The sequence below is a fragment of the Boleophthalmus pectinirostris genome, unplaced genomic scaffold, assembly GCF_026225935.1.
Source record: "Boleophthalmus pectinirostris isolate CB_2022bp ecotype Guang Dong unplaced genomic scaffold, ASM2622593v1 HiC_scaffold_1959, whole genome shotgun sequence".
In the NCBI taxonomy this organism is placed as follows: Eukaryota; Metazoa; Chordata; class Actinopteri; order Gobiiformes; family Gobiidae; genus Boleophthalmus; species Boleophthalmus pectinirostris.
Window position 1 is genome coordinate 1 of NW_026571145.1, and position 25,000 is coordinate 25,000.

Consider the following 25,000-nt stretch of genomic DNA (forward strand, 5'->3'; position numbering starts at 1 on the left):
CGGAGGGAAACAGGGGCAGATTTTTGACATTCAAATGTCTCTTATTCAGAAACTAGAGGAACTATTGAAATAAGTAAAGTATCAGAATGTAGGAAAGAGTTACACTCCAACAGGGTCAAGTTAAACCTGTGATATTCTTTCAAGTTGTTGACAAAAAATTAAAAAACTCATGTCAGTAACGGAGGGAATGAAATATGCAGCACTTTTTGGTCAATAAATCCAAACAGTGATAACTCTTGGTTCTCACTTACATATCCTTAACAAACTGGTTTGAATATTTGCTTCATATAGTTTTCTACCATATGGTACAAGATTAGGTTGAAAAACCTCTTACTTTTTGACTCATGAGATTTTTTATTAAGAAAGGTCATGGTAACGGAGGGAAAAGTAACGGAGGGAAAATTGTGCAAACAAGTAGAAGGTGCAGGATTTTATATAATTTGTCACTTTTTTCTTCTGAATACTTTAATATTACTTCAAAATGAAAGGAAACTATTTCTATAAAATATGTCAGTCCTTCCAAGAACATTTTTATCATTTTAAATACTTTTTTTTTTTTTATCATGCACCTTCATCAACAGTTCAAAGATGGAATAACACAAGATATGATGAAATACATCCATTTATTTACATGATTTGCAGGTCTTTGAAATTTGGGAAATAATTTTTGTTCCATGTTTCATACATGGTCTGTTTAAAACGGATGGAACTTTAGAACCAAAAATGGTCCAGAAAAAAGGTCAACAGTTTCATAAACTAGAGTACATATGTATCTGTTCAATACATTTTTATATCAGATGAATTAACTTGAATTTTTGGCCTTGTTGTTTACTTCTGCTTGACTGGGCCCTTATGTTTGAGTAACTCTTTATTATTTTATGTTTTGGATGAGATAACAACATTATAACATGATTTACAGCTCATAAGAGTCCATTTTGTGTAATACAGGACCTTTAAAGATGCACAAACTAACTTTTCTCCTACTTTTCTCTGTTAAGATGTTCCACAATATGGAATTAAAATGATCTGAGTTTTTACCTGTAACTTTGCTGCACACAGAGAGAGCTCGCATTTGTGCTGCTCGCCTCTCCACAGATCAGCCTGTAACTTGTTCCTGCGGTGTAAACCTCCACCAAAGAACATACTGCACAGACCTGGTTTAGTCCTGGCTCAGTTCTGGTTCAGTTCTGGTCCAGTCCTCATTTAGTCCTGGTTTAGACCTGGTTTAGACCTGGTTTAGTCTTGGTTTAGTCTTGGTTTAGACCTGGTTTAGTCCTGGTTTAGACCTGCTGTAGACCTGGTTCATTCCTGATTTAGTCCTGGTTTAGTCTTGGTTTAGTCCTGGTTTAGTCCTGGTTTAGACCTGGTTTTGTCCCGATTTAGATCTGGTTTAGTCCTGGTTTAGACCATCTTTACACCTGGTTTAGTCCTGGTTTAGATCTGGTTTAGACCTGTTTAGTCCTAGTTTAGTCTTGGTTTAGTCCTGGTTTAGACCTGGTTTTGTCCTGATTTAGATCTGGTTTAGTCCTGGTTTAGACCATCTTTACACCTGGTTTAGTCCTGGTTTAGATCTGGTTTAGACCTGTTTAGTCCTAGTTTAGTCTTGGTTTAGTCCTGATTTAGACCTGGTTTACTGGAGACCAAATCAGACCAAGTTACAGTTCAGATCTGTGGAGAGGCGACCCCGCTCAAAGTCAGAATGTCTGTTTTTCTAGATATTTTTGAGCTTTAAAACCACTTGTAATCGAATAAACGTAAAGTCGAGCTGTTTAAAGTCACACTGTGGAACATTCCAGACAGAGCAATGACGTATCTATAGAAACAAGCAGGTGACAGACCCCCCAAAAAGTTACACAGTGCACCTTTAACTGTGCAGATAAAGTCCTTGTTCTTGTTGTTGTTGTGACTTACCGGGAATGTTGTGGGCGTCTTTCCTCTGGGATTTGTCTGTTTGGAAAAAAAGAAAGTTATTCAGGATTTTCAAAGGATTCTCTGTTCATTCATTTAGAGATCAGGCTTTTTCTGTTCCGATACCGATACCAATACCAATACCGATACTTTGTCTTTAAATGACAGGTTAGACGACTCATTTCACCAAAACGCCGTCATTAGATTTACAATTTTGCAAAAAAAACATTAAAATCTTTTCCTAATTTGCCGTAACTCTTCTAATACACACACAAATTATGACTACAAAATAAAATATAAGAATCAAAACCTGTCATAGTCTGTTAAAGAATCTGGTAATGTCCAATATCGCCCGACGCCAAAACAGAGACTGACAGAATGACGACGTTTATATTATGTTTTTTAATATCAAATTAATTGTTCTGAATTAAATAGTTCTGAATTCAAATATTCTCCTTCGAGTTTACATGTTTACAATAATAAGGATGTATCAATAACCGAAATATCATGATATCGTATCGTCAAAGTTCTCGAGACTTGTATCGAATTACAAGTCTCTTTGATTAAATGAAGAGTGATGGTGCAGCAATAGGTAAAAAACACAGAAGAACTTCATAGACCATGATCCTTCGCTCCATTTCAGTGCAGACGACAAGAAGAAATAAACAACCTGCCACAGACAACCATATGTCCAACATGGCGACCTCCCTGAGAAACTGTTCATGTTAATAACTTAAGTATGTAATCATTAATAACTGCAGTATATCCAGGTTTTTTAGACACTCCACATGTTACAAACTAATAACGTTCAGGCTATAATTACTTCAGCTTTACTTTAAACTCACTTAAAGTGGAAACAGTGCATTCTTATGTCTTCAACACTTCTACCTCATTCATGGTCCGAATACACCACCCGAAAATGACTCCTGTCAATAGTTTCCCATAAAGCATTGCGGCCAACAGAAGCCGCCGCACCTAAATGTATGTATAGTGCGCCATCTACCGGGAAACGCCGGAAATGCAGGAAAAATAAAACATTAACAAGGTTTATTATTATAATTTATTCAAGTTCGGCGGGACGGATTAAAAGGTTTAAAGGGCCGCATACGGCCCCCGGGCCGTAGTTTGCCCATCCCTGCTCTAGACGCACGTCCAAGTCGTCAGTGTCAAAAAGTTGAAAATGCTGAACTTTTCGCGTCAGACGCACCACATCAACCAATCAGGGACGAGTATCCAGTGACGAAGCGACGTTATTATCAGGAAGAAAAACCCGAGAACCAGAACCACAAACATGAGTGGAGAATAAATATATACAGCACAATCACCGAGCCGATCGCAAGGACTACACCAGGACCGAACCGGGACCGGACTGGGACCGGACCATTAGCAGAGTATAAATATATATACTCCTCCTAAAGTCTCTCAGTCTGGTCTGACATTGTTTCGGGAAAAGACTGGGACCAGACACTTGTTTCCACGGCAACCGACGCGCGTCAAATATTTTTCTCCTGTTCGTCCACAGCGTCAAAGATGTGCGTCGGGGGCGTCTAAATTCAAATGCAAAGGCGTTCAAATAGAGGCGTCAAGGCATTTTTTGACGCTTTGGTGTGAACACCCCCTAATCGTGAGTCTAATATCGGCTGTTGGGGTTTGACACATTTTTTCTTGTCGTTTGGCGCTCGATGTATTTGACGCATGTGGCTGTTGAGACGTGTCCCGCTCATGAGTTTTGTTTTGTCACACGGAGATGAACTGTTTTGGTTCTGACGGCGGCGCTCGTGTTGCGGCTTCACGTTAACCGCACAGACAGCGGCGCTTTCTGCACTCAGGCTGCGCGCGCATCCGATGTGCTGATAAACACATAATCCGTCTACGCTGACATGTTTATTCAAGTGTCATTACGATAATTATACGAGAGGAGACTGAGAGCGATTGAAGCCTTTTGACATTCAGTCTCCAGGAAAACAAACAGGTATGCAAGTAGAATTTATCCCGGCCATAAAAGTTATCAAGCTCGTTAAAAGTTATTGTACGATTAATTGATTTATTGATTAATAAATGGTTTAGTCCTGGTGTAGTCCTGCTTTAGCCTTGGTTCAGTCCTGCTTTAGTCCTGATGTAGTCTTGCTTTAGTCCTGGTTTAGTCCTGGTGTAGTCCTGGTTTAGTCCTGGTGTAGTCTTGATGTAGTCCTTGTTTAGTCTTGGTTTAGTCCTGGTGTAGTCCTTGTTTAGTCCTGGTGTAGTCTTGGTGTAGTCCTTGTTTAGTCTTGGTTTAGTCCTGGTGTAGTCCTTGTTTAGTCCTGGTGTAGTCTTGGTGTAGTCCTGGTGTAGTCCTTGGTTTAGTCCTGGTTTAGTCCTGATGTAGTCTTGCTTTAGTCCTGGTGTAGTCCTGGTTTAGTCCTGATGTAGTCTTGCTTTAGTCCTGGTGTAGTCCTGGTTTAGTCCTGGTGTAGTCCTGGTGTAGTCTTGGTTTAGTCCTGGTTTAGTCCTGGTGTAGTCCTTGTTTAGTCCTGGTTTAGTCCTGTTGTAGTCTTGGGTTAGTCCTGGTTTAGTCCTGGTTTAGACCTGGTTTAGTCCTGGTTAGTCCAGGCCTATGTGGGACTTACGAGGAAGCTTTAATTCCACCGTCTTCTTGGCGTCTTTGGATTCTTTCTCGGTGGAGTTGTCGGGGCGGCCCAGGCTGAACGAAGGAGCCGGCGCCGAGTCCAGGAGGTTTGCAGAGGCGACGGCTCCGAAGGTGGAGGCTCCGAAGGGGCCTGAGGAGGTGGTGGTGGTGGTGGAGGCAAATCTTAATCCAAACGACATTGTTCTGAGGAGACAAGCAGGTTTAGTCACGATGTTCACTTGGCTTGGTTCTGATTTAGTCCAGGTTTAACATTAGTCTTGGTGTAGTCCTTGTTTAGTCCTGGTCTAGTCCTTCTTTAGTCCTTGTTTAGTCCTGCTCTAGTCCTGGTGTAGTCCTGGTTCAGTCCTGGTTAAGTCCTGGTGTAGTCCTTCTTTAGTCCTTGTTTAGTCCTGCTCTAGTCCTGGTGTAGTGTTGGTTTAGTTGTGGTTTAGTCCTGGTCTAATACTTGTTTAATCCAAGTGTAGTCCTGGTTTAGTCCTGGTGTAGTCCTGGTTTAGTCCTGGTCTAGTCCTTGTTTAGTTCTGGTCCAGTCCTGGTGTAGTCCAGGTTTAACATTAGTCCTGGTCTAGTTCTGGTTTAGTCCTGGTTTAATTCTGGTCTAGTCCTGGTTTAATTCTGGTCTAGTCCTGGTTTAGTCCTGGTCTAGTCCTGGTGTAGTCCTTGTTAAATCCTTCTCTAGTCCTTGTTTAATCCAAGTGTAGTTCTTCTTTAGTCCTGGTCTACTCCTGGTTTAGTCCTGGTCTAGTCCTTGCTTAGTCCTGGTCTATTCCTTGTTTAGTCCTGGTCTAGTACTTGTTTAGTCCTGGTCTAGTACTTGTTTAGTCCTGCTCTAGTCCTGGTTTAGTCCTGGTCTATTCCTTGTTTAGTCCTTGTTTAGTCCTGGTCTAGTCCTTGTTTAGTCCTGGACTAGTCCTTGTTTAGTCCTGGTCTAGTACTTGTTTAGTCCTGGTCTAATACTTGTTTAGTCCTGCTCTAGTCCTGGTTTAATCCAAGCGTAGTCCTTGTTTAGTCCTGGTCTAGTATAATTGTAGTCCTGGTCTAGTCCTGGTCTAGTACTTGTTTAGTCCTTGTTAAGTCCTAGTCTAGTCCTGGTCTACTCCTGGTCCTTGTTTAGTCCTGGTCTAGTACAGGTTTAATACTGGTCTGGTCCAGGTTTAACATTAGGTCTAATCCTTGTTAAATCCTGTTTAGTCCTTGTTTAGTCCTGGTTTAGTCCTGGTTTAGTTCCAGTTTTGATGCCTGTAGAGGTCAGAGCACAGACCGTAGTGTAGTTTTTTTATCGTTAAATCTTAGTTTTTATAGTTAAATCTTAGTTTTTATAGTTAAATCTTAGTTTTTAGAGTTAAAATCTTAGTTTTTAGAGTAAAATCTCACCCGTGCAGCGCAGGTTTCCTCTCGTGTCAGAGTCAGACTGACGTGAACAGAAACAGACGCGCTTTTAGAGAAAGTGAAACTTATGAGCGCGTCACGTGGGCGTCAACAGAGCGTCTCCTTCTTGGAAAGACAGGAAATAAACACGCGGTGTCAAAATAAACTTCCGACGCCCTTTCAAAATAAGTTAACCAAAGTCAAGACTCAATGACGTAAACAACGCGCACTGCGTCCAAGGAAAGGTTGATGATGGACGATGAAAAGTTAATCCTCGAAGTGGAGAAAAATAACGTAATTTACGATGTCAGACATCAATACATGCATCATGAATTTCGGACTTCCGGTCATTGCGCTATGCACACTAGGAAGGATCCTTCGAAAAAGTGAGCGTCAAACCTCCATGTTTGTTTTCCCAGTGGGATGTGTCTATTGTCAAAGTCAATCTTTTCAAGTCTTTTGAACCATTTCACTTTTGTTTCTGGTTCTGATTTTGTCATATTTTAGTTTTGAGATTCGGACATCGGAATTGTGTGGTTGTTTCCATTATTCATTTAAACACAAAACTGAAAACTGAAAAAATTAATCATCATCTGTTTTTTCCATTTTGGTTTTGGAGGCAAATTATGAAGAAAATTGTTGTTTTTTCCATTTTCTTACTCAGCTGCTCTCATTAATAATGCAACGATCAAAGTTTGTGATTAATTTATTTAAACGCTGAGGGCAAAATACACAAGGACAAAACAAGAAACTGATATTAATTATTCATTTAAGTTTATGCTCTTCATCCAAATCATTCTGCTGCCCCCTGTAGTACAGGTGGGTGTACTGCAGCTCAGTCCTGGTTGAGTCCTGGTTCAGTCCTGTTTTAGTCCTGGTTCAGTCCTGGTTTAGTCCTGTTTTAGTCCTGTTTTAGTCCTGATTTAGTCCTGGTTCAGTCCTGGTTCAGTCCTGTTTTTGTCCTGGTTCAGTCCTGGTTTAGTCCTGTTTTAGTCCTGGTTCAGTCCTGGTTTAGTCCTGGTTTAGTCCTGGTTCAGTCCTAGTGTAGACCTGGTTCAGTCCTGGTTTAGTCCTGGTTCAGTCCTGGTATAGACCTGTTTTAATCCTGTTTCAGTCAGTCCTGGTCTAGTCCTGGTCCTGGTTCAGTCCTGGTCTAGTCCTGGTCTAGTCCTGGTTTAGTCCTGGTTTAGTCCTGGTTTAGTCCTAGTTTAGTCCTGAATTTAGTCCCAGTTTAGTCCAGATTTTGATGTGTGTAAATCCTCTATACACTCAGTGTTCGTGTTTGGAGGGGGCTCTCTGCTGCTCCCTGCAGTACAGGTGGGTGTACTGCAGCTCAGTGTTCGTGTTTGGAGGGGGCTCTCTGCTGCTCCCTGTAGTACAGGTCGGTGTACTGCAGCAGTAGCTCCAGCGCTCGCAGCAGCAGGACGTCTGAGCTCAGGTCCAGCTCGAGTTCACACCAGTAGTTCCTCACTGGCACCACGGAGGACGGGGACATGCCCACCAGCTCCGCCGCTTTAAACATCTGCAAACACACACACGCAGGGTTAAGATTCTGTCGTGACCTGGAGTTCCAACAAAACGCCCAGATCACACTTTTTATGATCTGTGTAATAATGTCGTTTCCTCATCACAAACAGAACTGGAGTTTGTTTTATTCACACGTTTGAGTAACTCTTTATCATTATTATTACTGTATTTTTCAGACTATAAGGCACAATATCAATAATGTTGGATTCTCTCATCTGTTTTCATACATAAATTTCACCAGATTATAAGGAGCATTAAGTGAAACAATCAGACGACACTTGAGTCTGATCCTTAGTCCAGGCGTCCACGATCCATCCATATCAATGTGAATGTGGGTGGATCATTTGAAGTTTGGATTTTTATTTCCTACGAGCACGACTCAAATATACATTGAGTAATAATGTGTTTAATGCAGCTTTGCCACATTTTAGGGATGTCCCGATCACATTTTTTTTGCCCCCAAGTCAGAGTCATTTGATTTTGAGTATCTGCCGATACCGAGTCCCGATCCGACACTTTTAAAAAACATTATAAAATGGACTGAGAGGAAAGAATCAGATCCAGGATGTTTGGGGTTGATTTCATATGTAGTATTTGGGCTGAAACTTAAATTTTATTAACTTTTCTAACCATGAAGCATCATTGTTGAAAATCTTGACTTTTACCACAGTCTGGTCTTGGGATGTGTAACTTGGTAAACTTAATGAACTGGACAAAACAGGAACCAGACCAGAACCAGATCAGACCTGAGACTCGACTCTGCACAATTTACACTTTGTATATTTGATATTATATGTTTGCATGTGCTTTATATTTGAAACATTTAGGCTCGTCTATGAAATCCAAATAAAACTAAATCTTACCAAACAAAAACGTGAAAAAAACAAAACAAAAAAAAAAACAGTTGTGTCCTGTGTGGGCTGTGTGTTATATACGTATATTATTTATCTGATACGTGATCGGATAACCCTACCACATTTGTTTATGTTTTACAGAAATTAAACTTAAAACCACATGACTCATTTGCATAAACTAGAAGCGCTGAAAAAAACGCTGGGTTCTCTCTGTGACAGAGGATGTGCTGCTGATGGTGAGTCTGTTCTGTGGATACAGTCGTCCCTCACTATAACGCGGTTCACTTTTCGCAGCCTTGCTGTTTCGGAGATTTTTTTGGGTGTAATTTTGCATGTTTTTTTTTTTTCACAGCATACGAACGTGCATTGTGTTCCTCCCCCTGCATCCGGATTGGCTAAGGGACTGTAGACCACTGTCTACAAATGAAAAAAGTGTAAAATTAAAGGATTTTAAGTGTGCCTTATAGTCCGAAAAATACAGTAGTGAAGAAAATTGAAAACACCGTCAAGATTTCTGAATATCCCTATTGAAAATGCTTTGCCTGTAATGTTCCGCAGTATGGCATTAAAAGTGCTGTACCTGAGTTTAACTGACTTATAAATTTCACAGTCTATTCACACTGATGAGTTTAAACAGTAGGTGCTTTTATAAGTGCTTTTCAAGAAGGTGATGCCACTGGGCCAAGTTACAGGTCAGATCTGTGCAGACGTGACTCTGCTCACTCTAAGAATTATAGTTTTTCAAGTTATTTTCAGCCAAAAACATGACTCAAATCTAATGCTTTTGTTAGATTTGTGTTTTACATTGATATAAAAGGTTGAGTACATTACCGCCTCTTTAACGTTGGGGCTCGTGTAAACCTCTGACGTGTCTCTCTGAGTTTTGTTGCAGATTTGATCGACATGAGTCAGAAGGACGACCTGATGAACGCCTTTAAACACATCCCAAAGCCGTCAGTGAAACAGGAGCATCATGAGAGGAAGAGTCAGTGTGGAGCAGGACTCACCCAGGTCGGTGATGAAGCTCCTCAGCTGCTGGAGGAAGACTCTGGTGCTGTCGGAGCAGGTGGAGACTTTGGAGGCGTCCAGGACAAAAGCCACACAGTGCATGTGCTCCCTCAGGCCCGGGCGCTTTATGTAGCCCTCTGTGTCTGAGCACAGAGCCTGATCCACTCGGAACTGCACACACAACAGCAGCACATGAGACCAGCACGATTCTACAGCTCCTCTAAAGCTTTTACAGAGTATCACACGTTAACCTTCTACTTACCCACCCTGCAAAAAAGCTCTGGCAAAATTTAAGATCTAAACACTTAAATCTGTCAGAAAACGACTTAAAAGTAATGAAATAATCTGTTCATGCAGCGAGATAATTTTACTTGACGAGTTCTCTTGAAATAAACGACCTCCAGACGAGAACGAGCCTCGTATAACCTGGTACGGTGAGACGGCTGGAAGGACGGGCCATGCTCTACATGAGCGGTAGGGCATCTGGTGTACCTGGTATCCGTCGGGGCGTGTCCTTTGACCACACTGAGCAGCTGCTGCAGACTGGGTCCACCACAGCCTCCAAGGCCCATGGAGTCCCACAGCTCCAGAGCACAGGTCTTGTCCAAGGAACGAAGAGGGAAACACTGGAGCTGCACACAAACACAAACACACACAAACACACACACACACGCATAAACAAAAGAGGTTAAATATGTGACAGGTTAGACTCATTTCACTAACACATACTTAACATCTTTTTCCATCAATTATTATTTTTTTCGCTTTATCCGGGGTCGGGTCGCAGAAGCAGCCGTCTAAGCAGGGACTCCCAGACTTCCCTTTCCACACACACACTTCCTCCAGCTCTTCCAGGGGGACCCCGAGGTGTTCCCAGGCCAGTCCAGATACATAGTCCCTCCAGTGTGTCCTGTCTCTTCCCCGGGGCCTCCTCCCGGTGGGACATGAACACCTCCCAAGGAAGGAGGCCAGGAGGCATCAGAACAGATGCCCGAGCCTCAACTGGCTCCTCTCGACGTGGAGGAGCAGCGGCTCTACTCCGAGCTCTTCCCATGTAACTAAGCTCCTCACCCAATCTCTAAGGGAGCGCCCAGCCACCCTGCGGAGGAAACTCATTTGTGCCGCTTGTATCCGCAATCTCGTCCTTTCAGTCATTACCCAGAGCTCATGACCAGAGGTGAGTGGGGGAACGTAGACTGACGGTAAATCGAGAGCTTTGCCTTTTGGCTCAGCTCCTCTTCACCACAACGGCCCGATACAGCGACCGCATCACTGCAGATGCAGATGCTGCACCTGTCCACCTGTCAATCTCACGCTCCATCCTCCCCTCACTCGAGAACAAGACCCCGACATACTTGAACTCCTCCACTTGAGGCAGGGACTCTCCACCCACCCAGAGACGACAAGACGCCTTTTTCCGGTTGAGAACCACGACCTCGGATTTGGAGGAGCTGATCTTCATCTCAGACGCTTCACACTCGGGTCAAACCGCCCCAGAGCTGCAGGTCCTGGTCTGATGAAGACAACAGGACAACATCATCTGCGAAAAGCAGAGATGATCCTGTGGTCCTCAAACTGGAACCCCTCTGGCCCCTGACTGCGCCTAGAAATTCTGTCCATAAATACAATGAACAGAACCGGTGACAGGGGCGACCCTGGCGGAGTCCAACATGCACCAGGAACAGGTCTGACTTACTGTCAGAAATGATTATATTTAATCATAAAATCTTGAACTTTGTTTGGTTTTATAACAGTTTCTTCTTGTTTCTGCAGCACCTCATCACCTGTACCAGCCTGTACCAGTTTGTACCAGTCTGTACCAGTCTGTACCAGCCTGTACCAGTCTGTACCAGTCTGTACCAGTCTGTACCAGCCTGTACCAGCCTGTACCAGTCTGTACCAACCTGTACCAGCCTGTACCAGTCTGTACCAGTCTGTACCAGCCTGTACCAGCCTGTACCAGCCTGTACCAGCTGCATGTACCTTCTTTGTAAAGCTGCCGTGGCTCTGTCCCACCATGGCTCTGTTGGTGACTCTCCCCTCAAACACAGACTGCACTGAGCTGATGAAGCTGGACTTGCCCGAGCCCACAGGTCCCACGAGGAGGACACGCGCCTGTGCCACGTCCCGACTGCAGGGGGCGTAGGAGGACAGCCTCTGCACCAGGGCGCTCCTCTCTCTGCACAACAAACACAAGCAAACACCCACCTCTGACATCCACACAAACTCACTGTGCAGAAGATGGACATTCTGTTCTACGTGTGAGTGAATCAACTCTTTAAAGATGCACTACGGTACTTTCTCGTCTCCATGGAGAGGGAGTTTTGCCTGGAGTGTAGCTTTTGTACAATCATGGAATTACCTGTGATTTTACTGCTCAAAATATCTGACTGTGAGCAGGGTCGCCTCTCCACAGATCTGACCTCCACCATACAGTGACAAGGCCAAGTTACAGGTCAGATCTGTGGAGAGGCGAGCCCACTTACAGTCAGAATACATCTTTTCACTATTAGTACTACTATAACTAACATCATAACATTTAAGATCTTATAAAAACCTTGAAGTTTATCAAATTTACTTTCTGATTGGCCACACATAGACTGTTACCTAGCAACCATTATGTAAACAAAGGCCAAAACCTGTCTAAATTGCAAAATAGTTCTGCTTAGACAAATAAAAATAAATGACATCACGTTTATTTTGTTAAATGAAGGTTTAAAGTGTCAGGAAAAGTCCTTCCTTTTGCGTAAACTGTCCACCACTGACCACAGGGACTATCCAGATAAAAATATATAATGTCAAATATAAATATAAAATATAATACAGAAAAATATGTTTCTGTATTAAATGAGAATAATTGAAACTCACGTCTCGGTCCAGTCGACTTTCCTCCAGACCGTGCTCCCCTCTGATGGGAAAAGTGAGACAGATCATTTTAAATGTTTAACTCTGATGGTTGAAGTTTTGTTGTTTTTACACTATTATTTTATTTAATTGATAATAATGAATAGGGATCAGTCGGGATGGAATGCCTTCAGTTGTGTTCTGCATGTATGTCTATGGCAGAGATCATCTGTGGGGTCTAAAAATTGGATTTAAAGAATTCATTTTCAGGACTTGTCTCAGTGTTCATCGTTCAGGAGTTTGATTTTCAGAAAACAGTCAAAGTGACAAAATGAAAATCTGTGTTTACTCTGCACCAAGACTCTAAATATCAGAGAGTTTGAGCTCGGTCGCCCGGCTGGCATCAGGTCTGAACCAGACCCAACCTGCTGAGCAAGAAAGATCAGACGAGCTCAGACTGAGACAACAGATGTTATGAATGTGATGTTCATGGTTCATTAGAAAAGTGACATTGTGCACCTTTAATCTAAGTTTAAAACTATCATACTGTCACATCATAATAATATTTATCCATCTGTTTTCTTCTGTTTATCCGGGGCCGGGTCATGGGGGCATCAGTCTAAGCAGGGACACTTCCTCCAGCTCCTCCAGGGGGACCTGAGGTGTTCCCAGGCCAGTCCAGAGACATAGTCCCTCCAGCGTGTCCTGGGTCTTCCCCGGGACCTCCTCCCAGTGGGACATGAACACCTCCCGAGGGAGACGCCCAGGAGGCATCAGAAAAGACGCCCAAGCCTCAGCTGTTCCTCTCCACATGGAGGAGCAGCGGCTCTACTCCAAGATCCTCACCTTATCTCTAAGGGAGTGAACAGCCACCCCACCAGAGCTCATGACCATAATATTTATTTACTATTCCCGTTCTTACCAAAAGTAATATTTCAAAAACATGAAAACCCAGTCAAGTGCGCTTCATGAGACTTACCATCTTGTTTCTTTGCATTTGCCCCGTCCTTCACTGCAGCAGGAGCACTGGTTGAGAGTTGTGAGAGGCCAGACTGCAGGTCTACAGTATCCTCAGAATCTGACTCATCTTTTAGATCGAAGCTTGCAGGTGGGACAGGTGCATACGAGGATGAGACAGGTGCATACGAAGGGGAGACAGGTGAGTATGAAGGGGAGACAGGTGCAGGTGCGTACGAAGGGGAGACAGGTGAGTATGAAGGGGAGACAGGTGCAGGTGCGTACGAAGGGGAGACAGGTGAGTATGAAGGGGAGACAGGTGCGTACGAAGGGGAGACAGGTGCAGGTGCGTACGAAGGGGAGACAGGTGAGTACGAAGGGGAGACAGGTGAGTACGAAGGGGAGACAGGTGCATATGAAGGTGATGTAGGTATGTACACAGGTGATGTAGATCTACACAAAGAGGAGCTGGGAGTCGTGGTAGCAGGTGTGAAGGAGGTAGAACCTGTCTTACTGTGGAGACAAAACATCAGGTGAGCTTAAGTCTAGTTAGTCCTGGTTTAGTTCTTGGTTAACTTTATTTATAACACACTTAAAAACAACACAGGTGGACAGAATCAAATTAAAACAATCTAATAAAATGTGAACAACTCCAAGTGTGTCAAAGGCCAAACTGAACAAGTGCATTTTAAAGGTTGTATAGAGGATTTTCCAAGGGATGAGAAATTCAGAAACGGTTTATCCTTTTTCAAATGCTGCGCATGCATGAAACCACCCCCCTCGCCCACAGCTTCCTAAGTAGAAACACCTCCTCCCGCCTCCTCCTTACGCCAGAAACAGGTTTGTTTACAGCCGGTGCGCCCTTTGGAATAGCGGCTGTTGCTGCTGCTGCTATTGCCACAACATCGCAACAAGAACAACATTGTTCTACCTCGAATATGTCAGAGACTATGGTAATTCTTTACCTTTTGTTAATGCAATTTTATATTTATTAAATAAAAAAATAATTTTATATATATTTTTGTATTATTATTATTTATTTTTTTGTTTTTTGTAATTTTTTTATTTTTAAATTTTTTGTTTGTTTTTGTTTTTTTTGTTTGTATTTCTCTATATTTTTTGTAATTTTCCTTTTCTGTTTGTAACACAAATGGTCGGGCAATAATGATTGTTATACTGTATGTTATTAGAGCGTTGGAGAGCCAGCTTCTGAGTATGGTGCAGATAGACCGGGACCTTCTACAATGTTAGGAGACAGTGTGAGAGGGATGTGAGCCGCGACAGAGCAAGAAAAACAGGAGGAAAAAAAAGAAAGGAAAAAAAACGCCATCTACTACATAATATGACTGAGGAGGACCTAACCAGGGTCCAAAATCTTCGAGTTGAGAGGATTGTTAGTGATTGGGTATGTTTAATTCAGCAGTACAATACTCCATATTAGTATTAAATTGAGTCTTTTATTATGTAAAAATAAACAAAAAGAAAGTCACATTACTATGATGCCTGTCCTTGTTTAGACAAGACATCTGCCACTTTAAATAATTTTACTTTACTAGTAATGCAGCAGCATTACTACATTTTCATGTGTATTTACAGTCTAGGATTCAGAGACTGAGCCGCAATGAATCTCACCTGCTGCTGAACGCTGCCTCGACCATGAGCCCAGTCTCCTTTTTGATCAGTTGGACACTGATCCCAAACCAGAAGACCCCCTCCTCTACTATCACATATTTACTGTAACCTTGTTTTATAAGTGTGTGCAATACTGATAAAAATCATTTGTTAGACATTTTCCTTTTGCTTTGTCTTTCTTTAGTAATGTCAATAATGTTCATAAAAGTAAAACCATCTTAGAAATAATATTATTTTAATAACGAACACCCAGAATTTTACATCACTACACAGTTACAGTCAGAGGTCATGCTGGACACATGTTTTGAGGTTTATTCAGATGCGTGACCTGTTTGGAAACAAATAAAAGTTAGTTCATAAAAAATAACAGTATTAGCATAGTGCTGATAGATTTTTTTTTCCCATTGCGACCTCTAACAAGTACTATTTAAAATAGCTGTGATTAATGTAATTTTCTACTACCAGTAGATACTTGTAGAAATAAGTATATTCTATTTAAATTTGTACTTATTGATGTACAGCCAACTTACATAGCCCTCTGCTGACATGTTACTGCTCCAGCTCTTGTATTGTTGGGGCAATCCCACCTGCTAGGGGCCCAAGCCTTCGTGGATCATCGGGTCTTGATGGGTGACTCTCTGCCATTCCTCTCTGGGACAAAAGCCTTGATTGGAGTATGAGTGCCTGCAGATCAGGGATGTACTTGTACTCTTTTGGGTCTTTGTATATGTACAGACGCGTGACCTCTTGCTGTAAAAGCTTTCCCTTTCTAGACAGAAACACACACAATTGGTTATAAATTTACACCCAGCTATGTGCATTATTTTTTCAAATGTAAATGCTATATAAATATATGATTGTTGTTTGGAAACATACTGTGTGGAGCCGTCCTTTTTCCTCCTGGGTCCTCTGTTTAGACATTAAACCCAGCATGAAGTCTCCCACCAGCATACCATATTTAAAGTAGCGCTGGGAGCTCCACTTCCAAACAGAGTACCATTTGGACATATGTAAAAAACAAAATAAGACAAATTAAATAATGTGACTGCTACTTATGAATACACAGTTGCCGCTACTCCCACAGCTATATTGTGCTCCTCCTACTACTACTTACTACTGTTGTCACAAAACTACTGCACTTCTTGCTACTCCCAGTGATATTATCGTATATATGATGTATTATTATTCCCACATGTTAATTTTGTATTGTAGATTATTACCTTTGACTCACTCATTCTGCTATTACAGCTGTGCATCTTCTTTTCAGGGAAACGTCAAAGGGTCTTGCTGCATTGCATGACACCTTTGTGACAGGGTCCTGAGCTGTGCATTTGTCCACAGGTAGGATTAGGTAGTGCAGAAGCTGCTTCAAGACATCATGATATATGATGGACGCTTGTTGTCCGAAAACATCTTCCTCAATAACAGCCATAGCAGTCTCAGGAGGAATGGCATCTTCCACAGTTTCACAGTCGTCAGGCTCATCATGGACCGTTTCATCCATGTGAATCTGTGGCAATGTGTCAACACAAAATGGTTGTTTCAGTGCAGCCCCAGCCCTGTGGTGTGAAAATGCAAATGCCATTAAGCAGGGTGTGACAGGAAAAGAACAATCTGATCAGTCTTCTACCCCCAAATATGTGCCAAGTAAATTCTTTGTGTTGGGGGTTGGAGTAAAACATTTCACACTCACCAAGTCAATGCCATACATACATAGGAAAAAAACAAAGTACCTTAGACAAACTGGTGGTATGTAGTCTAGATCTTGGCTGTCATCAGAGGCAGAGTCCACCTCCTTTGTCTCGTCCTCTTCAGAGGAAGACTGTGTTTGAGATTCAATTTCTGGAGTCCAGGTTTCGTCATCCCAGTCAATACTAAAAGCAATCAATTATTATAATTTACAGTCAATCCACAAATGCAGGGATCTTAAAATTAAACTAATACATACATAATATTTCGGACATTTTGTGTGCGGAGAAGAAGTGAGGAGAAGGGAAACATTCCGTGTGAATGAACTAGCTACTACTTCAACATGCAGCTGCAAACAGACTCTTTCTTTGCATTGAAAATTACGTTTTCAGACATAGGATATCACATTCATGTCCTGAAAAACGTTTGTCTAGCTCTTGGAAATGAGTATGTTTTCATAATAAGCAGAAGATACCTGTCCAGAAGTAATTTGGCGACCAATGCGTCAGTCTTTAGACTCTTCGTCTGCTTGAGTTGCGCCATCGCTGGAATGAATCTACAAGAATCACCTTAGTTTGGCTTCGCTGCTTTTCCCCTTGTCTTCTTCATTCAGCGACTTCAAAAATTGACTTTCTTTTGTGGCAAACTCAGGGGTGGGCTTTATGGGAAACTATTCTTTCGGACTAGCTAGTAACAGAAGTCATTCTCGGTCGGTGTATTCGGACCATGAGTGAGGCAGAAGTGTTCAAGACATAACACTGCACTGTTTCCATTCGGAATAGAGTGAAAGTGAAGTTGAAAGACTCTTAGCCTGCATATCACGAAGTCTTCACGCATACAGTGTGACAACGTAAAATGGAGCAGAAAGAAGATATGGCGGCAGCTAGAACAAGGTGGAGCACCAGGAAGTATTTCAGAGGTATTCATCTTTTGGGAGCATTCATACTCAACGTTACATTGCAGTAACTGGGATAGTGCGTTTACATTCACCATGACTCAAAAAACCCAATCGTAACCGAGATAAACGCATTCATTATAAACAATGTGCCCCAGATCAAATATAACTCGTCGCTCGCAGACTGACACACTGACACTGTTCTGTCCTTGTGTTGGTCGTTGTTGAGTTTTGGAGACGCACATTGAACAGAAGGTAGATCTGCATCTTCTACTGTTTTTGAAATAAAGATTCAGGAGGAGAGAGATGATGATAAGATCCTGAAGGAGAACAGAACTTTCAGTTCTTTTAAATAGTAACTGTTAGTAATTAAATTAAAAGTAAATTAAAAAAGGTATTTTATTAATTTAATGTTCAGTGTTTTAGAAAGACAGATATTTTGTTGTGACGCTTTGTAGTGACTTTCAATTAAAATTCCAGCTCAGGTTTTCTACATATCCCATGTTATTTTTTTCTCTCCACTCCATCCATCTGCTCCTGGTCCGGCTCTTCAGTCAAATTTTAGAACCCTTTGTGGCCCCCGAGCCAAAAAGTTTGCCAACCCCTGGAATAACTGCTCCTGGATTCTTGTCGCCATCGCAACAAACTTTGTGCAAACTGCGAGGAAGCTACAGTTCAAAAAAGCCGCTAAGAACTGTTGCGTTGGTGGAGTAAACAGCGTCTGTGCGTCTGTGGACTGTGTGACAGTCGTACGTAAACCACGTCACGGCGGCGCAGGCAAGTCAGTTACTCTAGAAACGTAGGGAGTTTGATTGACAGCCTGTCAGCTCACAGATAACGAGGCAGTGTCGTTATCTATTGGCAAATGTTTAGCCCCACCACGTCCAGAGTTGATGAATTTTCATTCTCTTTTTTTTTTTTGGTCATCATAATTACAAGGCTACTGCATCTTTATAATCTATCACTGACAATTTGAAACACACACACACAAAAATCCTCCATACAACCTTTAAGACGAGATTTAAAAACAGGTCACTCCACAGTTCAGTTAAAATCTTTATGTGGTCTGTGTGTGTGTGTGTGCGTGTGTCTGTGCGTGTGTCTGTGTGTGTGTCTATGTGTGTGTGTGTGTCTGTGTGTGTGTCTATGTGGGTGTGTGTCTGCGTGTGTGTGTGTGCCTGTGTGTGTGTGTCTGCGTGTGTGTGTGTGTGCCTGTGTGTGTGCATGTGTGTGTGTGTGTGTGTGTATCTGTGTGTGTGTGTGTCTGTGTATGCGTGTGTGTATGTGTAGGGGTGTGTAGGTCTGTGTGTGTGTGTGTGTGTGTGTATGTGTGTGTAGGGGTGTGTGTGTGTGTCTCTGTGTGTGTGTATGTGTCTGTGTGCGGTGTGTGTGTGTGTGTGTGTGTGTGCGGTGTGTGTGTGTGCGTGTGTGTGTGTGTGTGTGTGTGTCTGTGTGTCGTGTGTGTGTGTGTCGTGTGTGTGTGTGTGTGTGTGTGTGTCGTGTGTGCGTGTGTGTGTGTGTGTGTGTGTGTGTGTGTGTGTGTGTGTGTGTGTGTGTGTGTGTGTGTGTCGTGTGTGTGTGTGTGTGTGTGTGTGTGTGTGTGTGTGTGTGTGTGTGTTAGAGATGCGCGGATTGCGGGTCGGGCGGATGACGTGATGAAAAATAATATTTTAATTAAATTCTGGCGGGTGGCGGTTTCACTACTCAAATAAAAAACTCTGAACTCGGAGTAACTGGGAGGAGACCGGGCGGGTGGCGGCGGGTGCGGTTTTGAGAACTGGTCAAAAACTGTGGTTGCAAATGGACAGCGGGCGGATGATGAGTTTTGCGATGCGGTTGCGGACGAAAAAGTCACCCATCCGCGCACCTCTAGTGTGTGTGTAGCGTTCCACTCACATTCTTCTCATCTTGTCAAACTGAAGAGCTGATGTGATCCTCGGAGGTCACACTGGACTGTGTGTGTGGACTGTGAACTTCAGACTAAACGAAAGAGGAAGAAGAAAGTGTCCCTGCCTCCTTCTGCCTCTGACGTATCTGATATGAAAACACAGAATTCTGGGCGTGTCCTCACAAATCCTGTTCAACAGCTCTGAGATCAGGGACTGATCTCTGTCTGAGCCTCCCCAGGAAATAAACACCAAAGACAGAAACTATTTCGCAGTTTATAATAGCAGTGGCTTTATCCATTTTTACATTTTTAGTTTTAGGTCTCTGGATTAAAGTCAACTAAATCCATGTGTCATTTGTTCATTTGTTTTTCAAAATAAAACCAAAAATCTGAAAACGAAAAACCAACTATTTTCTTCATTATTTGTCTCCAAAACCAAAATGAAAAAACAGATAATGATTCTTTTTTTTTTTTTTCAGTTTTCGATTTTGTGTTTAAATGAAAAATGGACCGTTTCCCGAATACGTAACTTAAACTGTGATGCCGGACTGAACCAGGACTAAACCAGGACTAAACCGGGACTAAACCAGGACTGAATCAGGACTGAACCAGGACTGAACCAAGACTAAACCAGGACTGAACCAAGACTAAACCAGGACTGAACCAAGACTAAACCAGGTCCAACCAGACCGGGACCAGACCAGGATGGAAAATGGTTCTTTATTACTATTATGAGTTTGTACGACCATAAACGAAAACAAAAAATCCTTAAATCTTTCATTCTCATTACTGTTTATTTTATACGATCATAAACAATAAACTTTGTGCCTACGATAACATTACTGTATTATTAGTTTGTACAACCACAAACAAAATATGTTTCTGCATGTGTGTATATGTGTGTGATGTATATGTGTATGAACATTTATATTGAGTATATGTACTGGATATATATGATGCGTATATGTATGTATGTATGTGTGGATATGTTTTTGTATATATGTGTGTATATTTCTGCAAATGACAGGTAAGCACCCCAAAGGTGATATATATATTAAAAAAAGTGAACCACGTGATTATGTTAAACAATTGTCGTAGGACTCTAAGATTTTTAAACTTCATCCTCCTCCTTTTGAGAACCACGTCCCAAATATGTTCATGTACAAATCACTATTTTTGTTACTGTTTATGAATTTTGTTGTACCTGGCTCAAACAAATAAACAAATAAATAAATGAATGAATGATTTGTATGGAACAATAAAATTTTACTTTTTTGTAGACATTTTGTAGGCCACAATGTAATCTTCTATTTCCCTCACCTTGGGCTTGACAAATGAACTAACTGATATAAAACCTGCATGTAGGCTAGTACACTACTAAGTCTAAATCACATAAATATATAATATATTTTAATTACTTAATGAATGAATGAATAGATTAATTTTAAGCAATCACTAGTTTGGCCCCACTACAAAGAGGTAAAGGATAAGTAGAATCTGTTCATACCAGATTTGAAAAGACATTTTCAACACCAACACCATTTAAATCATTATTTCAAACAACTCATAAATGTTTTATCCTTGTGTGCTTGCTGTGTGTTCTCACTCCATTAAAATCTTCTTCACTTCTTCAATCTGTTAAAAGTGTAATGTTAAACATTCATTAGAAATTATAGCTGAAAAATTCTGATCTCATTTATTTTACCACCTGAGCATTTTCCAGGTCACTGTTGTTGTTCTTCAGAAAGACATGTATGCATTGTCCACACTTAATCTGTAGTTCATACATAGCTTGTTTCTATGAAAAAAAAAATGTATATATATATATATATATATATATATATATATATATATATATATATATATATATATATATATATATATATATATATATATATATATATGTATATGTAAACATTCTAAAATAACAGAGGCCAACATATGCCCACTTCAGTTTTGTGTACCTTTTCCTCAATCTGATCTGAATCAAGAATGCGTCTGCCTTTATCAAAGAAAATCATGCCAGAAATGGGGTCTTGGTTGCCAGAGTTTAAGCTGTGCACCTTATTTGGGACATAGACATGAATAGACATTAACTAGATTCTTGAGATCATCAACAGAATAAAGTGACTTACGTGAATGACAATGTTGTTTTCTTTAGTTCTGAGTGCTTCAGCCAGTCGACCTTTTTTCTCCTATCAGAACATTAACAGTATAATTTCTGCAAAAGAAAGTAAATACAAACAGAACAAAGTGCAATACTAACCTGATTTATCTCTGCCTCGTCCTTATTGACCTTTGTCACATATTTGTACAGATCTCGGGAGTGGATTCTTTTCACAATGCTTTTTGCCTTCTCAAGATCTGTCCTTTCTACCAATAAACTGTCTGTGGGAGTAAAGGAGAAATGCAAAGGTGTAGGCAACAAAATTCATTATGTATGTCTTCCATTTGTGCCAAATTAAGTCTGTTGTTTTCAGATTCTTGTGGAAAGACTCTTGTGTGTGTGTGTCTACACTTTGTTGATCAAGTATGGACTCATTTAAAGGTGCATTGTGGAACTGTTGTTCAAGATGTTATTGCTTTGTTTGATTTCACAGGATGGTATTAAACCTTTATATCTTCATAGAGACTAAACCAGGCAAAATTACAGGTCAGATCTGTGGAGAGGTGGCCCCGCCCACACTCAGAATGTTTTTCTAGGTATTTTTGAGTAGTAAAACCACCCGTAACTGAATAAATCTAAGTTAGACATGTTTGATTTCATACTGCAGAACATTCCACACAGAGCAATGACATCTCCATAGATAAAAGCAGATGACGAACCACCAACCAAAAAGTAACATAGTACACCTTTAGTAGACATAATATATAGTATGTAGTAGTAGTAGTAGTAGTAGTAGTAGTAGTAGTAGTAGTAGTAGTATCCACAGTTCAAAAGACATAGTTTTGGCACAAATGGAATCCCATTTATTATGGTAAATTTGAAGCTTTGATGAAACCTGTGACTTTGGAGTAAATTTCTGCTGGTTTTGCTGTTGCTTGTATTCTTTGCTTCTCAATATGCTCCTTGATAACATCTTCCATCCTGGAGAGTACCACAATTAACTCTATTAATTATCTCAGTCCTGATCATAACCCCACTGTAGGGATTAGGATGTATACTTTTGTTGTGCCCATGGGCAAAACACCACATTTTTACAAAATTAAAGCTGTTGTGTAATTGTGTTAGGTGATGTTACAGAGACTTTAGGAATGTGTAATGTGTGAATGTGTAAAACAGTGTGACTGAGGAGAAGGCATGCTATTAAAGCCCTTGAAACACACCGAACACTATAACATAACAAACATGAAACTGTATAAACAGTTGATAAACACAGGTAAGGTAATGTTAAACTAAACAAAGACGAATACTTGCATTAGCTCGATGTTTATGGTCACGTTGTGTGTGTAGGCTTTGGTATGAAGAGCTTCAACGGTGTGAGCCAAGTCATACAAGGTACTCATCGCCTGTTGTGCAGGAAAGAAAAAAAAGATGATTTAGTTAACTACATTATTACCTGTTCTAAGAAATTACTTTTTAATGTTTTTGATAACACACGAAGTAAATAAGTATGATTTGTATTGATATAATTTTTAGGCAGGGAGAAAATTAGACTCTGCAGAGCCACCATAGTCAGTGCCCACTATTATACTGGAAAACACTGTTTTCTCACCTTGTCTCTGATGCAGATCTGATTCTTGTCATCAACTTCAAGCACTTTGGCAAGCTTGATGAACCGATGATGGTCAAAATTAGTCTTTAGGCCCAGGTGATAGCAATCCCTGTACACATATAATGTAAATATTAAAATGTAAAAAAAAAAATAAAAAAAAAAGAAACACAATGATTCATAGAAAGTGTTGCAAAAACACCACCACAAATCTAGTTTGAGGATTAGAGCCTTAAAAAGTACATGCACACAGGTAAGTATATCAAATGAGAGACACACTTAATTTGTAGCAACTGATAATGTATGTAATAATGGCCAATAATCGAATAATGTTTTAATGTTTTAATAATTTTTATTGCTGCATAGTCATCATCAACATGAGCTGTTGATGTTAAACTGAAAAGTTTGGTTCAGAATACAATCACAGATCAGATCCTGTGACAAACCTCACCTGGCCACTGAGTCAAAGAGTTTCACACCGACTCCATTTCTTTTGTTGCTCACTATGTCGTAGAGGAAGTGCTTCTCCTTTTTCTTGCGGCCTTGTGGTGTCTCCTACAGGTAACACATCATCAGTATGTGGTTTACAGAATGAAGAGCATGGCTCAATTATTCCACGTCACCTGTTCATAGTCAATCCCTTTGATAATTTCTTTAATGAAAGTCTTGTCATCATCTGACAGATCCGTCTGAAGCACAGTTCCTGCGATTTCTTCGAAAAGTTCAGCAGACAGTTCGCTCCTCTGTAACTGAATTTTTGTTCAACAGTTATTAATTTGAGTAATTCACAGTTCTTTTTCTCCATTGGATGAGATGCCTTTGTAATCCTACATGATAGTGTCTATACTGAGTGTATTTAGTCAGGCACCATCATTGTTTGTTATGCTTTGTTTAGAACATTAAGATAATTTATTCTGTGGGCAAATATGAAAATATATCATTTTTACACTCAGGTTTGTTAACTGGGTTATGAAGAATTGATCTGTTTGTGTTTCCACATGGAGAATGGCATCAGGGATGACAGGGTGTTTTGCTAATAGCCTACTTAATATTGATTGGTTTGTTGCTTTTACAGTAAATGCATTTTGTATTGCTGTATATTAGTTTGTGAAATATCAATTATCAAAATCATTAATATAAATTCTGATCTGAGAAACACACCAAAGTTACTATTTCTGACTTACCTTCCAATCAAGGTCTGGGTTGTGTTTTTTAAAGAAGATTCTGTCAAACACATCTGAAAAAGGTCCGTGTCCTGTAAATATAGAAAATACCAGCTAAATGTGACATCATTGTGTAAGTACTGAACAGAGTAATAGATTTGGCTTTCTCACCAAGGTTATGGCAAAGACCAGCAATTTGCACACAAAGTATGTCCTTGTCATCAATAATTTCTGGTTGATCCTTTTGTAAAGCTTTCAAAAAACAGCCCGGCTAAGTGTGCCACTCTGTGAAAATATATAACATAAAAATCTGACCCAGTACCATGGATTTGATCAGACATACCCGAGTGAGTGTTCAAATCTGCTGTGAGATGCTCCTGGGTAAACGAAATAGGCTCCTCCCAGCTGTTTGATGTATCGAAGTCTCTGGAACTGAGGTGTGTCTATGATTTTAACCAGAATAGGATGAAACTCCATATGTCCATGGATAGGATCATTGAACACCTGGTTAAGAACAATATAGTTTGTTTTCACTCACAATGATGACAGTAGTAGTAGTAGTAGTAGTAGTAGTAATAGTAGTAGTAGTAGTAGTAGTAATAATAGTATGAATAGCATGTGTCTGGCTGTAAATATTGTGACAAGTGTCAACTGTGTGTAAAATACCTTTGTTTGTCGTTTGACTTGCTGCAGCTGAGGTGGCCTCTTTGTTCATTAGGGTGTGTAGAAAGAGAAACATTTTAAAGAATATTATCATCACAATTGTTTGGAAATTAGTTGAACTAAACTCAAACTGGTTGCAAATTAGCCTGGGTTTTAAACACTGTGATACACTGTGATTAATCTATGTTTGTTCTATTGTTGTTGTCTGTTCCTATTCAAATAAACAATACAATAAAAATAAAACATTACCGGAGAAAGGTTCAAG

The 25,000-nt window shown here is 40.7% G+C and overlaps 1 protein-coding gene, 2 long non-coding RNA genes and 1 pseudogene across 3 annotated transcripts; all 4 read right to left on the reverse strand.

Annotated features, from left to right (window-relative positions):
- Positions 1-7,039: 7,039 nt before the first annotated feature.
- LOC110174655 (interferon-induced protein 44-like) lies at positions 7,040-19,310 on the reverse strand (annotated as a pseudogene).
- Positions 19,311-19,971: 661 nt separating this feature from the next.
- Positions 19,972-20,996, reverse strand: LOC129409348 (uncharacterized). Its single transcript, XR_008632364.1, has 2 exons — positions 20,905-20,996; positions 19,972-20,831 (listed from the first exon to the last, which is right to left on the reverse strand). It is a non-coding gene; the product is annotated as an uncharacterized LOC129409348 (long non-coding RNA).
- Positions 20,997-21,115: 119 nt separating this feature from the next.
- Positions 21,116-23,475, reverse strand: LOC110174780 (deoxynucleoside triphosphate triphosphohydrolase SAMHD1-like). The gene is made up of 7 exons (XM_055155074.1): positions 23,361-23,475; positions 22,913-23,021; positions 22,615-22,706; positions 22,199-22,284; positions 21,463-21,584; positions 21,332-21,391; positions 21,116-21,259 (listed from the first exon to the last, which is right to left on the reverse strand). The coding sequence occupies exons 3-7, from the start codon at positions 22,701-22,703 to the stop codon at positions 21,116-21,118; spliced, it is 501 nt and encodes a 166-aa protein (XP_055011049.1). The 5' UTR covers positions 22,704-22,706; positions 22,913-23,021; positions 23,361-23,475.
- Positions 23,476-23,534: 59 nt separating this feature from the next.
- On the reverse strand, positions 23,535-24,572 carry LOC129409350 (uncharacterized). Its single transcript, XR_008632365.1, has 4 exons — positions 24,416-24,572; positions 24,244-24,357; positions 24,094-24,164; positions 23,535-23,658 (listed from the first exon to the last, which is right to left on the reverse strand). It is a non-coding gene; the product is annotated as an uncharacterized LOC129409350 (long non-coding RNA).
- Between the last annotated feature and the right edge of the window lie 428 nt (positions 24,573-25,000).